The sequence below is a fragment of the Hordeum vulgare genome, chromosome 5H (assembly GCF_904849725.1).
Source record: "Hordeum vulgare subsp. vulgare chromosome 5H, MorexV3_pseudomolecules_assembly, whole genome shotgun sequence".
In the NCBI taxonomy this organism is placed as follows: domain Eukaryota; kingdom Viridiplantae; phylum Streptophyta; class Magnoliopsida; order Poales; family Poaceae; genus Hordeum; species Hordeum vulgare.
The window spans coordinates 492,119,227-492,133,020 of record NC_058522.1 but is presented as its reverse complement, the minus strand read 5'-3'; the positions used below and the strand labels follow the sequence as shown (position 1 = coordinate 492,133,020).

The window sequence follows — 13,794 nt, the reverse complement described above, 5'->3', positions numbered from 1 at the left end:
TGACATGGCATGATTTTCCCGATCAGTTCTACATGGGCCAAGCCTAATAGTTTGGCCCATCTATTTTTAAGGCCATAATCATTTCGGCCCAATGATTAGGTTCGAGCCCATTTATTTTTACGGAAATAATCTGTTCAACGCAATTATTTGGTCAAATAGTGTCCATAATCTATTTGGACAAATAATTTGGTTTAAATAGTCTAGTTGAATTAGTTTTAGGCCTTAATTTGCAAAGTTCTGGTGCACAAAAGCATGTTTCTAAGATAGGCCGATCAATCAATTATTTATGCACAAAAATAAAATAATTTACAATTACATCGTATCACAAAAAATACAATAATTTACAATCAGCTTGGCATGTCCCAATGATCATGTTCTTGGTGAAATAACGGTGTCCAAGAGCATTAATGACTCCGCAGGAGTACTTGGTGGTCTTGAAACTTCTAGGAGTATTTGGAGCTGCCGGAGCTAACAACTACCTGCACAGACCAGATTAAGGGTGCTGAAAAGAGCTAACAAAATTCAATACTAATGACTGAATTATAATGATAATTTAAAATAATAACAAATATAAACCATTGGTAATTAAACAATCTAGTATACAACGGTTGAAAGTCAAGCAGGACTAAAACATGAAACTAAATAACACATAAAAACTAGACTAATTCGTGCGATTCTCAACCTAGTCAAAACAAAGAGAACTGATAATTCAATTCAACTTTTTTAGATTTATTTTTCTTAAATGACAGATTAAATGTCGAAAAGCAAGTAGTGAATCAGAATAACCTGTAGAAATAGATCTACATCCAAATTTGTTTTATTATAGACTATTAATAAGTATATACAGACTATTATTAACTATATAGATATACTATGGTAATTTTATTGATGCCCAGGTTTGTAATTTCATTAGACCTATTTCTTAACTCGTGTCGACTCATCGCATGTCAACTCATCAACCACGAGTCTTCAATAATCACGACGAATGAAGAGTCGCTACCCCAGTACGACTCATCGACTAAAAAACCTTGAGTCTAGGTGAGGCTAGTAGCAGTTAGCTGGGAACGAAGAACACAAAAATCTGAATAGAAGTTAGCTGGGAACAAAGAAATGTGAGAAACGGCAGAAAAGAACACAAAACGAGCTAGTTATTTTTACATAGGAATGCTACACACAGTTCTTGGGAAGGACTGGTATTGTCCGTTAGGTATTAATTGGACATTACTTGGTAAAATTGAGTGCCTTTGAATGAAGTAACAAAGACAATATTTGATCCGTCTAATTGAATTATTTGGCCACACTGTTTTTTCACTGAAATTAATTGTTGTATAAATAAATACGAGTGACACGTAACTACAGATGTTGTCATACATAAATCCAACTGAAATAACGGATGCCTACAGAGATTTTGACATACATAAAACTTGTTGTCGCATGTAACTACAATCAGATATGTATAAACAACATAATGAATTTTTTTTCTTGATCTGCTAGTCAGCACGTCAATCTTCAGCAAGAGTTCTACAAGACGACACTTAAATCTCTTGTCTTGAAGGACTTCTATAGTAATGCAAGGTGTTTGTTAGTAGATCAACAAAATTTTGGAGACATTCTAAAACCAATCTAGTAACTAAACTAACATACAAGTGCAAATCAGTGTTACTTGGCGAAATATAATGAGCAGTACTACTTGAAAAAGTTTATAACTTTTGCACGAGACCAACCAGAAGAACACATATTTTAGTCAAGTAATTTATTAATCGATCACAAAGCTTTCTAGGGGAGAACAACAATTTTCATTGATTAAGATAGACAAAGTTAGGCATACTAAATCCAGACTATTGCTGGCTCAACCAGACTCATCCTCCGGCAACAAAAAAATTGAAATCTCCATTCTACATAAATAAACGGGATGATAGTGTAGAGTCGCAACATTTTATACAAGCAAGCTAGATGTGTTCGTTGTTGGTGCCAAATACCTGCAGGTAAGGGGCTAGACGTGTGAAAGTCAATGTACTTGCTACTCGAATAGAACACGATGCCTTGAAGCATTTAGGTAGTAGGCTGTCGTCGCTTCCGCATAGCGCCCACTCTATCCCTTTCCCTTATCACCATCTTCATCAACCTCTTGTGGCTCTGACACATTTGCTGCGCACAACAAGATATAAAAACAGAATGGTAAGCCTAAAAGGCAGACCCAAGCAGACTAACATGATAGATCAACAAATACTAAAGCATAGCTTCTACTCCCTTTGTAAAACGTCTCATATATGTTTACAAAGGAAGTATACATCAAGCCACATAAATTCTAAAAATAGCAGCAAATCAAGCAATGTACAGATAGAAGTATAACATGAAACACATGAATGATTTAGGTGGTCCACTGCTATTGTGGAACAAAAGTAAATCGATTGTATTAATAATATCGAAGAATAAGAACAAACATATATTTCCCAATGTTGTCCTCCTAATCAGAATGCATTTGTTAAAGTTATAGTTACCTAGAGCCAAATTCATATCCAATTATGAAAAAAATCACAACAACTCAATTTACAAAATCATAGTTTAAGAACTAAATAGAAAACAAGAACATGTGGCAGATTTCCTAATTGAGAACTAAATTAAATTAAATTGCCTCATAGGCAGCAAAAAAGAACACATCCAAGTACTAATATCTTGGATAATACAGAGCCTAGCATTGATTGATGAACGACGTGAATCATTCCATGGTCCGGTGCATATATCAATAATCCTCCTTCTCGCTATTCGAAAAGTAACATTCAGAAGTCCCCTCAACTGCATTATTTGGGAAAGGTCACTTATTTCCTGATATGCTGAACTCCATATATGAATTGGGAAGCTATGCTGATATGAAACCAATACACTACTTGTTGCACCAGTGTAGCACGGAATAAGCCTGCACAAAACAAGGCAACATCCGTTAGAACATACAGAAGCCAACTCATGTAGAATATGGAAAATCAGATATATGTGTCATCTTGATGTAATACATCACTTATATGTAGTACTGCTTATATGAGCATTCAATATTATTTTTCTTTGCGGCACACAGTATTGCCCACATTGTCTTTTCTCCTGTTGATGTAAAAAGTTCGACGGAAAAGCTCAATACGAGTACAGTTAAATAAACTTGCACATGCAGGCAAGACACCGACTCCTATATTATTTGAAGAGGGTATTCCGCACATATTCAGGCAAGACACACGCAGGCAAGACCCACGGATTTAGAGACCCACGCGATTTTAATCCTATGTAATATCGCTAAGCAGAAGCTGGTATAGTGGTATACTCCTTCTCATCAGTAATGTTAACTGTTAATATTAATATCTTAGTGTGGTGGTATCAGCCAGGAGCAACCTAGCAAGCTCCTGGGTCTAGACATGGCCAACACAGTTTAACAGAAGCAATTGAGGCCCACGTACAAAAAAAATATACTATTCAGATAAAACTACTTCCACAAAAAGAAATGCTAGGAACGGAAGAAAGAAGCGCGGTAGAAATTGGATACAGAATGAAATTTTAATTACCATATGTGAACGATGTGGCAGGGATGTTGACCACACCACCTAATTATCATTAATGAATTGACCTGATTGATAAACTGGATAGTGTAAATAGTTGGAGGTTCAAATTCAAATGGTGTTTAATAGGTCAGGTTTGATAAGTGGTCCTTTTTCATTTGATAAACATTATTGTGAGTTGTCACGACAAGAACTATTTGCATATGCTGGAAAGTAACAACTAACTTGAACAAATATATTGTCTCTTGAAAAGAAAGGGACTGAATGAATATCTCTATGCAGTGGACTTTCCAAGGGCATCACACGAGGCTTCTCCCGCTATGAAGATTTGGGAGGGTATTCCAACACAAATGGAGCTCACAAAGATGGGTTTAGCAAGCTTCATGGTGAATACCTGAAACACACACCAAGAAGAAATTCACCTCTTTCAGATTTGCCATCCTTCTGTCGCATGATTTCCCAAATTCACTATTGTTGTCTCAGTGTATCACTTCATTTTACTTCTCCAGGCTCACAAAAAAAAACACCGTCACAAGTTCTTGACAGGGACATCTACTATTCGACCTACCACACTACCCTAGAGAGGAGGAAGTTTAGGAAAGAGGAATAGGAAGCATTCACCAAAGAAGAAACAAGAAAGGGTATGCAACAGTTACTGTCCTCGCCGGATTTCAACAGGTGGGCGCTTGCCAATGCGGACAGGATATTAGTGACTCCAGTAGGATGTGGACACAGCAGCAGCCAGGAGCGACATCGTTTCTTTGGATGGTTTTAAATTGTGTATGGTTACAAATTTATCAGTTACTCATGTCTCAAGTGCTTGCAGCAACATGTGTGGTTCAGTGATTCTACGAAGGCTAGGATATGATAGTAGCTGAATGTTACCAGTGTTTTTAGTGGCGACAGCAACATGTGTGGTTCAGTGATTTAGAGACCCACGCGAGGGGGAAAGAACGAAGGGAGTTGCTCACTTATTGTATCCAAGGATGGTGTCGCAGACGTAGAGCCGCATGCGCTAGCCGGTGGCACTCCTCCGCGCGGACGTGCCTGGCCCAATCTATCATCTCCTTCCTGGTGAGGGCCAACAGGCGACGACGGCGGCACACACACCAAGCGGCATCGAGACGAGTCCATGGAGCGGCGAGGCGAGTCCAGGTGGCCGTGATGGAGAAGGAGCTCCATCTCCATGGAGGCGGCCCGTCGCACGGAGGTTCACCCCTCCTGCCATCGTTGTCGTCCCGTCCAAAACCATGGCGACCTGCCAAAAGGGAAGACAAGAGAAGGTGAGATGGGGAGGATCGATTGCGCAAAGAAGGAAGGGAGGGGCTTACCGGTGCCAGATCCGGCCACCTCTGGACTTGCCATCGCCGGATGCGGCAGATCCCGACGAAGCTAGGGGTGGAGGCCAAAACCCTAGCCATGCATGAGTGTTGCGGGAGAGCACTGGAGGGCTCGGGAGATGCATCTAACGAGAGGGGGGTAAAGAGCGGCGCTACGAGAGCCCGGGGAGTAAAGAGCTGCGCGCCGGCGAGAGCCGCCTCAACACACCGGAATCGAGTGGCAGAGGTGGCGGCGGCGGAGGAGTCGCGTGAGGGGAGAGAGAGACACAGAGAGAACGCGAGGGAGAAGGGGCTCTCTCTCTCTCTTTTTTCATATTCCAATTATTCCAAGAGAGGTGAATGAGAGACGTTAGATCGGTAAGACGTGGACGGCTCAGATTGGCTACACGGGGTGATCCGTGGGAAAAGTTTTATGCGTCCTGATTGGTTCGAGATTTAACATGTACATAGACAGATGCATACCAAGTTTGTTTATTCACATTTCCTCTTAAAAGAAAAAAATCGTCATGCACATGTACGTGAACGACAAGCAAATATTGATTTTTGGAAAGGATATTCACGTGTAGCATACGACCTCTGAAACCTTTTTCAATTCGAATGTATCTCGTAGTACTGCGGATTCATGTGTCACTAGGAAACCAATCTACATGTCTTTATCATAGGTAGGATAGGTGGGTGAGATACGTTGGATACGTATCGCGTGAACGGCTCACATGCCATGTAGTGGTGTGATCCGAAGGAGAGGGATTCTGCGTCCTGATTGGTTAGAGAAAGGTGCTATCTAAAATAATTTCTAAGTGCTAAAAATAGAAGGGGTTTGTGAAACATGTACGAAAATATTTTCCCAAATGACATCACTAAATGTTTCACTCAAGAATACCACATTTAATGGACGATAACCAACTTATTCAATTTTGATCTTTAAAGCTATTTTTCTTCATTTAAACGGTTTTCTGTCGAATAAGAAGGAAATCAGATGGAATTGTAAGAAAATCGGTCGAACAATTTTGCACAAGGGTGCATCTTGGAATGACAAACAATGTTGCTAAAGGGATTTTTCATTTTCTTTGGACGTAAAATTCATTTTCCATTTGTAGCCTTGTCGACACCTATACAAGACACGTAGGTGAAATTGTTGAGTTTCTGCCCAGTCACCTCTATTTAAGCCTATGACCTTCTTAATTTTGTCATGGAGGACCTACAAGGCGGGCACAAATAGAGCCGCACATGCCAGTGACCATTTTAGGCAATGGGGTTATGACCTTCTTCATAGAGATGGTCAAAAATTTCTACGGTTTGGACCCTCTTAGACACCTCATGACCTTTTTGTAGATTTTAGTCATAGATCTATGACCAATAAAACCGTCGTCATTATTTTTCGTCATAAACGAGCTTATTTCTTGTAGTGGGTATATTATCTAATGGAGTACACAAAATTCTTTTATCGATGTTTGCTTTGAATGACAGTATGACACCATGATCGCGGTTTGCTGTACAAGGAGGGACAATTCATGCATAACACGTGTGACTTCAACAATTTTGCTGGCAAGCTTTAATTTTTTCTGACCATCCATATTCAAATCGCATCTAGTACCTGTTGGGGAACGTCAGATGGGAAACAAAAAATTTCCTACGCGCACGAAGACCTATCATGGTGATGTCCATCTACGAGAGGGGATGTGTGATCTACGTACCCTTGTAGACCGTACAACAGAAGGGTTAGTGAACGCGGTTGATGTAGTGGAACGTCCTCACGTCCCTCGATCCGCCCCGTGAACCGTTCCGCGATCAGTCCCACGATCTAGTGCCGAACGGACGGCACCTCCGCGTTCAGCACACGTACAGCTCGACGATGATCTCGGCCTTCTTGATCCAGCAAGAGAGATAGAGAGGTAGAAGAGTTCTCCGGCAGCGTGACGGCGCTCCGGAGGTTGGTGGTGATCTAATCTCAGCAGGGCTTCGCCCGAGCTCCGCAGAAATGCGATCTAGAGGAAAAACCGTGGAGGTATGTGGTCGGGCTGCCGTGGAAAAGTCGTCTCAAATCAGCCCTAAAACCTCCGTATATATAGGTGTGAGAGGGGGGGCCTTGCCTTGGGGCTCAAGGAGCCCCAAGGGGGTCGGCCGAGCCAAGGGGGGAAGGTCTCCCCTTCCAAACCGAATCCAACTTGGTTTGGAAGGTGGAGTCCTTCTTCCCTTTCCCACATCCTCCTTTTTTTTTCTTTTCTCTTTGATTTTCTTCCTATGGCGCATAGGGCCTTCTTGGGCTGTCCCACCAGCCCACTAAGGGCTGGTGCGCCATCCCCAAGGCCTATGGGCTTCCCCGGGGTGAGTTGCCCCCCCCCCCGGTGAACACCCGGAACCCATTCGTCATTCCCAATACATTCCCGGTAATTCCGAAAACCTTCCGGTAATCAAATGAGGTCATCCTATATATCAATCTTCATTTCCGGACCATTCCGGAAACCCTCGTGACGTCCGTGATCTCATCCGAGACTCCGAACAACATTCGGTAACCAACCATATAACTCAAATACGCATAAAACAACGTCGAACCTTAAGTGTGCAGACCCTGCGGGTTCGAGAACTATGTAGACATGACCCGAGAGACTCCTCGGTCAATATCCAATAGCGGGACCTGGATGCCCATATTGGATCCTACATATTCTACGACGATCTTATCGTTTGAACCTTAGTGGCAAGGATTCATATAATCCTGTATGTCATTCCCTTTGTCCTTCGGTATGTTACTTGTCCGAGATTCGATCGTCAGTATCCTCCATACCTATTTCAATCTCGTTTACCGGCAAGTCTCTTTACTCGTTCCGTAATACAAGATCCCGCAACTTACACTAAGTCACATTGCTTGCAAGGCTTGTGTGTGATGTTGTATTACCGAGTGGGCCCCGAGATACCTCTCCGTCACACGGAGTGACAAATCCCAGTCTTGATCCATACTAACTCAACTAACACCTTCGGAGATACCTGTAGAGCATCTTTATAGTCACCCAGTTACGTTGCGACGTTTGATACACACAAAGCATTCCTCCGGTGTCAGTGAGTTATATGATCTCATGGTCATAGGAACAAATACTTGACACGCAGAAAACAGTAGCAACAAAATGACACGATCAACATGCTACGTCTATTAGTTTGGGTCTAGTCCATCACATGATTCTCCTAATGATGTGATCCCGTTATCAAGTAACAACCCTTGCCTATGGCCAGGAAACCTTGGTCATCTTTGATCAACGAGCTAGTCAACTAGAAGCTTACTAGGGACAGTGTTTTCTCTATGTATCCACACAAGTATTGTGTTTCCAATCAATACAATTATAGCATGGATAATAAACGATTATCATGAACTAAGAAATATAATAATAACTAATTTATTATTGCCTCTAGGGCATATTTCCAACAGTCTCCCACTTGCACTAGAGTCAATAATCTAGTTCACATCACCATGTGATTCCAACGAATCCAACACCCATATAGTTATGGGGTCTGATCACGTCTTGATCATGATAGAGGTTTTAGTCAACGGTTCTGAAATTTTCAGATCCGTGTGTTCTTTACAAATCTTTATGTCATCTTATAGATGCTGCTACTATGTGCTATTCGGAAATACTCCAAATATCTACTCTACTATACGAATCCGTTTCACTACTCATAGTTATTCGGATTAGTGTCAAAGCTTACATCGACGTAACCCTTTACAACGAACTCTTTAACCACCTCCATAATCGAGAAAAAATCCTTAGTCCATCAGTTACTAAGGATAAATTTTGACCGCTGCTAGTGATTCAATCATGGATCACTCTCTGTACCTCTCAACAGACTTGCTGCAAGGCACACATCGAGTGCGGTACTCAGCATGGCATACTTTAGAGTCTACGGCTAAGGCATAGAAGACGACCTTTGTCTATTCTCTTTATTCTGCCGTGATCGGGTTTTGAGTCTTACTCAAATTCACACCTTACAACGCAACCAAGAACTCCTTCTTTGCTGATCTATTTTGAACTCCTTCAAAACTTGTCAAGGCATGCATCTTGTTGAAACTTCCATTAAGCGCTTTCGATCTATCTCCATAGATCTTTGATGCTCAACGTTCAAGTAGCTCAATCCAGGTATTCCTATGAAAACTCCTTTCAAACAACCTTGTATGCTTACAGAAATTCTACATTACTTCTGATCCACAATATGTCAACCACATATACTTATCAGAAATTCTATAGTGCTCCCACTCACTTCTTTGGAAATACAAGTTACTCATAAACCTTGTACAAACCCAAAATCCTTGATCATCTCATCAAAGTGTATATTCCAACTCCGAGATGCTTGCACCAGTCCATTTAAGGATCGCTGGAGCTTGCATACTTGCTAGTATCTTTAGGATCGACAAAACCTCATGGTTGTATCTCATACAATGTTTGCTCAAGGAAACCGTCGAGGAAACAATGTTTTGACATCCTACATGCAATATTTCATAAATAATGCAACAACTACTAACATAATTCTAACAGACTTTTAGCATCGCTACGAGTGAGAAAGTCTCATCATAGTCAACTGTTTGATCTTGTCGGAAACATCTTTGCGACAAGTCGAGCTTTTCTTAATAGTGACTTATCACTATCATCGTCTGTCTTCCTTTTAAAGATCCATCTTTACTCAATAGTCCTATGACCATCAAGTAGTTCATCCAAAGTCTACACTTTGTTTTCATACATGGATCCTCTCTCGGATTTCATGGCTTCCAGCCATTTGTCGGAATCTGGGCCCACCATTGCTTTCTCCATAACTTGTAGGTTCATTGTTGCTCAACAACATGACCTCCAAGACAGGGTTACCGTACCACTCTGTAGTAGTACGCGACCTTGTCAACCTACGAGGCTTGTAGTAACTTGATCCGATGCTCGATGATCACCATCATCAGCTTTCACTTCAATTGGTGTAGGCGCCACAGGAACAACTTCCTGCGCCCTGCTACACACTGGTCGAAGTGATGGTTCAATAACCTCATCAAGTTCTACCACCCTCCCACTCAATTCTTTCGAGAGAAACCTTTCCTCGAGAAAGGATCCGTTTCTAGAAACAAACACTTTGCTTTCGGATCTGAGATAGGAGATGTACCCAACTGTTTTGGATATCCTATGAAGATGCATTTATCCGCTTTGGGTTCGAGCTTATCAGACTGAAACTTTTTCACATAAGTGTCGAAGCCCCAAACTTTCAAGAAACGACAGTTTAGATTTCTCTAAACCTCAGTCTATACTGTGTCATCTCAACGGAAATACGCGGTGCCCTATTTAAAGTGAATGTGATTGTCTCTGATGCTTAACCCATAAACGATAGTGGTAATTCGATAAGAGACATCATAGCATGCACCATACCAAATAGTGTGTGGCTATGACGTTCAGACACATCATCACACTATGATGTTCTAGGTGGCATGAACTGCGAAACAATTTCCACATTGTCTTAACTGCGTACCAAAACTCGTAACTCAGATATTCATTTCTATGATCATATCGTAAACAGTTTATCCTCTTGTTACGACGAACTTCACTCCGAAACAGAATTGAACTTTTCAATATTTCAGACTTGTGATCCATTAAGCAAATACTCTAGTATCTACTCAAATCGTCATTGAAGTAAGAACATAATGATATCCACTGCGTGCCTCAGCACCCATTGGACTGCATACATCAAAATGTATCACTTCCAACAAGTTACTATCTTATTTCATCTCAATGAAAACAAGGCCTTGCTCATGTGGTATGATTTGCATGTCACTAGTGATTCAAAATCAAGTGAGTATAAAGGTCCATCAGCATGGAGCCTCTTCATGCAATTTATACCAACATGACTCAAGCGGCAGTGCCACAAGTAAGTGGTACTATCATCATTACCTCGTATCTTTTGGCACCAATATCATGAACATGTGCAACACTACGATCGAGATTCAATAAACCATTGAAGGTGATTATTCAAGAAAATAGAGTAACCATTATTCTCTTTAAATGAATAATCGTATTGCAATAAACACGATCCAATCATGTTCATGCTTAACGCAAGCACCAAATAACAATTATTTAGGTTTAACACCAATCCCGATGGTAGAGGGAGCGTGCGACGTTTGATCATATCAACCTTGGAAACACTTCCAACACGTATCGTCACCTCGCCTTTAGCTAGTCTCCGTTTATGTCGTAGCTTTCATTTCGTGTTACTAATCACTTAGCAACCGAACCGGTATCCAATACCCTCATGCTACTAGGAGTACTAGTAAAGTACACATCAACATCATGTATATCAAATATACTTCTTTCGACTTTTGCCAGCCTTCTTATCTACCAAGTATCTAGAGTTGCTCCGCCTCAGTGACTGTTCCCCTCATTACAGAAGCACTTAGTCTCGGGTTTGGGTTTAATCTTGGGTCTCTTCATTAGTGCAGCAACTGTTTTGCCGTTTCACGAAGTATCCCTTCTAGCCCTTGCCTTTCTTGAAACTTAGTGGTTTTACAAACCATCAACTATTGATGCTCCTTCTTGATTTCTACTTTCGCAGTGTCAAACATCGGAATCGCTCAAGGATCATTGTATCTATCCTTGATATGTTATAGTTCATCACGAAGCTCTCACAGCTTGGTGGCAGTGACTTTGGAGAACCATCACTATCTCATCTGGAAGATTAACTCCCACTTGATTGAAGTGATTGTCGTACTCAAACAATCTGAGCACACGCTCAACTATTGAGCTTTTCTCCTTTACTTTGTGGACAAAGAATCTTGTCGGAGGTCTCGTACCTCTCAACAAGGGCACGAGCATGAAATCACAATTTCATCTCTTTAGAACATCACTTATGTTCCGTGACGTTTCAAAACGTCTTCGGCGCCTTGCTTCTAAGCCATTAAGTATTTTGCACTGAACTATCGTGTAGTCATCAGAAACGTGTATGTCGGATGTTCACAGCATCCACAGACGACGCTCGAGGTGCAGCACACCGAGTGGTGCATTAAGGACATAAGCCTTCTGTGCAACAACGAGGACAATCCTCTACAAAGTTTGTTACTATCAACTTTCAACTAAATTTTCTCTAGGAACATATAAAAACAGTAGAGCTATAGCGCAAGCTACATCGTAATTCGCAAAGACCATTAGACTATGTTCATGACAATTAATTCAATTAATCATATTACTTAAGAACTCCCACTCAAAAAGTACATCTCTCTAGTCATTTGAGTGGTACATGAGCCAAATCCACTATGTCAAGTCCGATCATCACGTGAGTCGAGAATAGTTCCGATGGTAAGCATCTCTATGCTAATCATATCAACTATACGATTCATGCTCGACCTTTCGGTCTCATGTGTTCCGAGGCCATGTCTGCACATGCTAGGCTCGTCAAGCTTAACCCGAGTGTTCCGCGTGTGCAACTGTTTTGCACCCGTTGTATGTGAAAGTTGAGTCTATCACACCCGATCATCACGTAGTGTCTCGAACGAAGAACTGTCGCAACGGTGCACAGTCGGGGAGAACACAATTTCGTCTTGAAATTTTAGTGAGAGATCACCTCATAATGCTACCGTCGTTCTAAGCAAGATAAGGTGTATAAAGGATTAACATCACATGCAATTCATAAGTGACATGATATGGCCATCATCACGTGCTCCTTGATCTCCATCACCAAAGCACCGGCACGATCTTCTTGTCACCGGCGTCACACCATGATCTCCATCAACGTGTCGCCATCGGGGTCGTCGTGCTACTCATGCTATTACTACTAAAGCTACGTCCTAGCAATATAGTAAACGCATCTGCAAGCACAAACGTTAGTTTAAAGACAACCCTATGGCTCCTGCCGGTTGCCGTACCATCGACGTGCAAGTGGATATTAACTATTACAACATGATCATCTCATACATCCAATATATCACATCACATCGTTGGCCATATCACATCACAAGCATACCCTGCAAAAACAAGTTAGACGTCCTCTAATTTTGTTGTTGCATGTTTTACGTGGTGACCATGGGTATCTAGTAGGATCGCATCTTACTTACGTAAACACCACAACGGAGATATATGAATTGCTATTTAACCTCATCCAAGGACCTCCTCGGTCAAATCCGATTCAACTAAAGTTGGAAAAAACTGACACTTGCCAGTCATCTTTGAGCAACGGGGTTACTCGTAGCGATGAAACCAGTCTCTCGTAAGCGTACGAGTAATGTCGGTCCAAGCCGCTTCAATCCAACAATACCGCGGAATCAAGAAAAGACTAAGGAGGGCAGCAAAACGCACATCACCGCCCACAAAAACTTTTGTGTTCTACTCGAGAAGACATCTACGCATGAACCTAGCTCATGATGCCACTGTTGGGGAACGTCGCATGGGAAACAAAAATTTTCCTACGCGCACGAAGACCTATCATGGTGATGTCCATCTACGAGAGGGGATGTGTGATCTACGTACCCTTGTAGACCGTACAGCAGAAGCGTTAGTGAACGCGGTTGATGTAGTGGAACGTCCTCACGTCCCTCGATCCGCCCCGCGAACCGTCCCACGATCTAGTGCCGAACGGACGGCACCTCCGCGTTCAGCACACGTACAGCTCGACGATGATCTCGGCCTTCTTGATCCAGCAAGAGAGACGGAGACGTAGAAGAGTTCTCCGGCAGCGTGACGGCGCTCTGGAGGTTGGTGGTGATCTTATCTCAGCAGGGCTCCGCCCGAGCTCCGCAGAAACGCGATCTAGAGGAAAAACCGTGGAGGTATGTGGTCGGGCTGCCGTGGAAAAGTCGTCTCAAATCAGCCCTAAAACCTCTGTATATATAGGTGGGAGAGGGGGGGCCTTGCCTTGGGGCTCAAGGAGCCTCAAGGGGGTTGGCCGAGCCAAGGGGGGAAGGTCTCCCC

General features: G+C 42.1%; 1 protein-coding gene and 1 long non-coding RNA gene across 3 annotated transcripts; both read right to left on the bottom strand.

Moving 5' to 3' along the window:
- Positions 1-253: 253 nt before the first annotated feature.
- Positions 254-2,897, bottom strand: LOC123396374. Of its 2 annotated transcripts, none has more exons than XR_006609903.1 (3): positions 2,820-2,897; positions 1,980-2,148; positions 254-479 (listed from the first exon to the last, which is right to left on the bottom strand). It is a non-coding gene; the product is annotated as an uncharacterized LOC123396374 (long non-coding RNA). The 2 variants fall into 2 exon arrangements; XR_006609904.1 differs by having other exon boundaries at positions 2,798-2,888.
- A 1,616-nt stretch (positions 2,898-4,513) lies between these two features.
- Positions 4,514-4,907, bottom strand: LOC123396373. Its single transcript, XM_045091329.1, has 2 exons — positions 4,874-4,907; positions 4,514-4,800 (listed from the first exon to the last, which is right to left on the bottom strand). The coding sequence occupies exons 1-2, from the start codon at positions 4,905-4,907 to the stop codon at positions 4,514-4,516; spliced, it is 321 nt and encodes a 106-aa protein (XP_044947264.1).
- Positions 4,908-13,794: the final 8,887 nt, after the last annotated feature.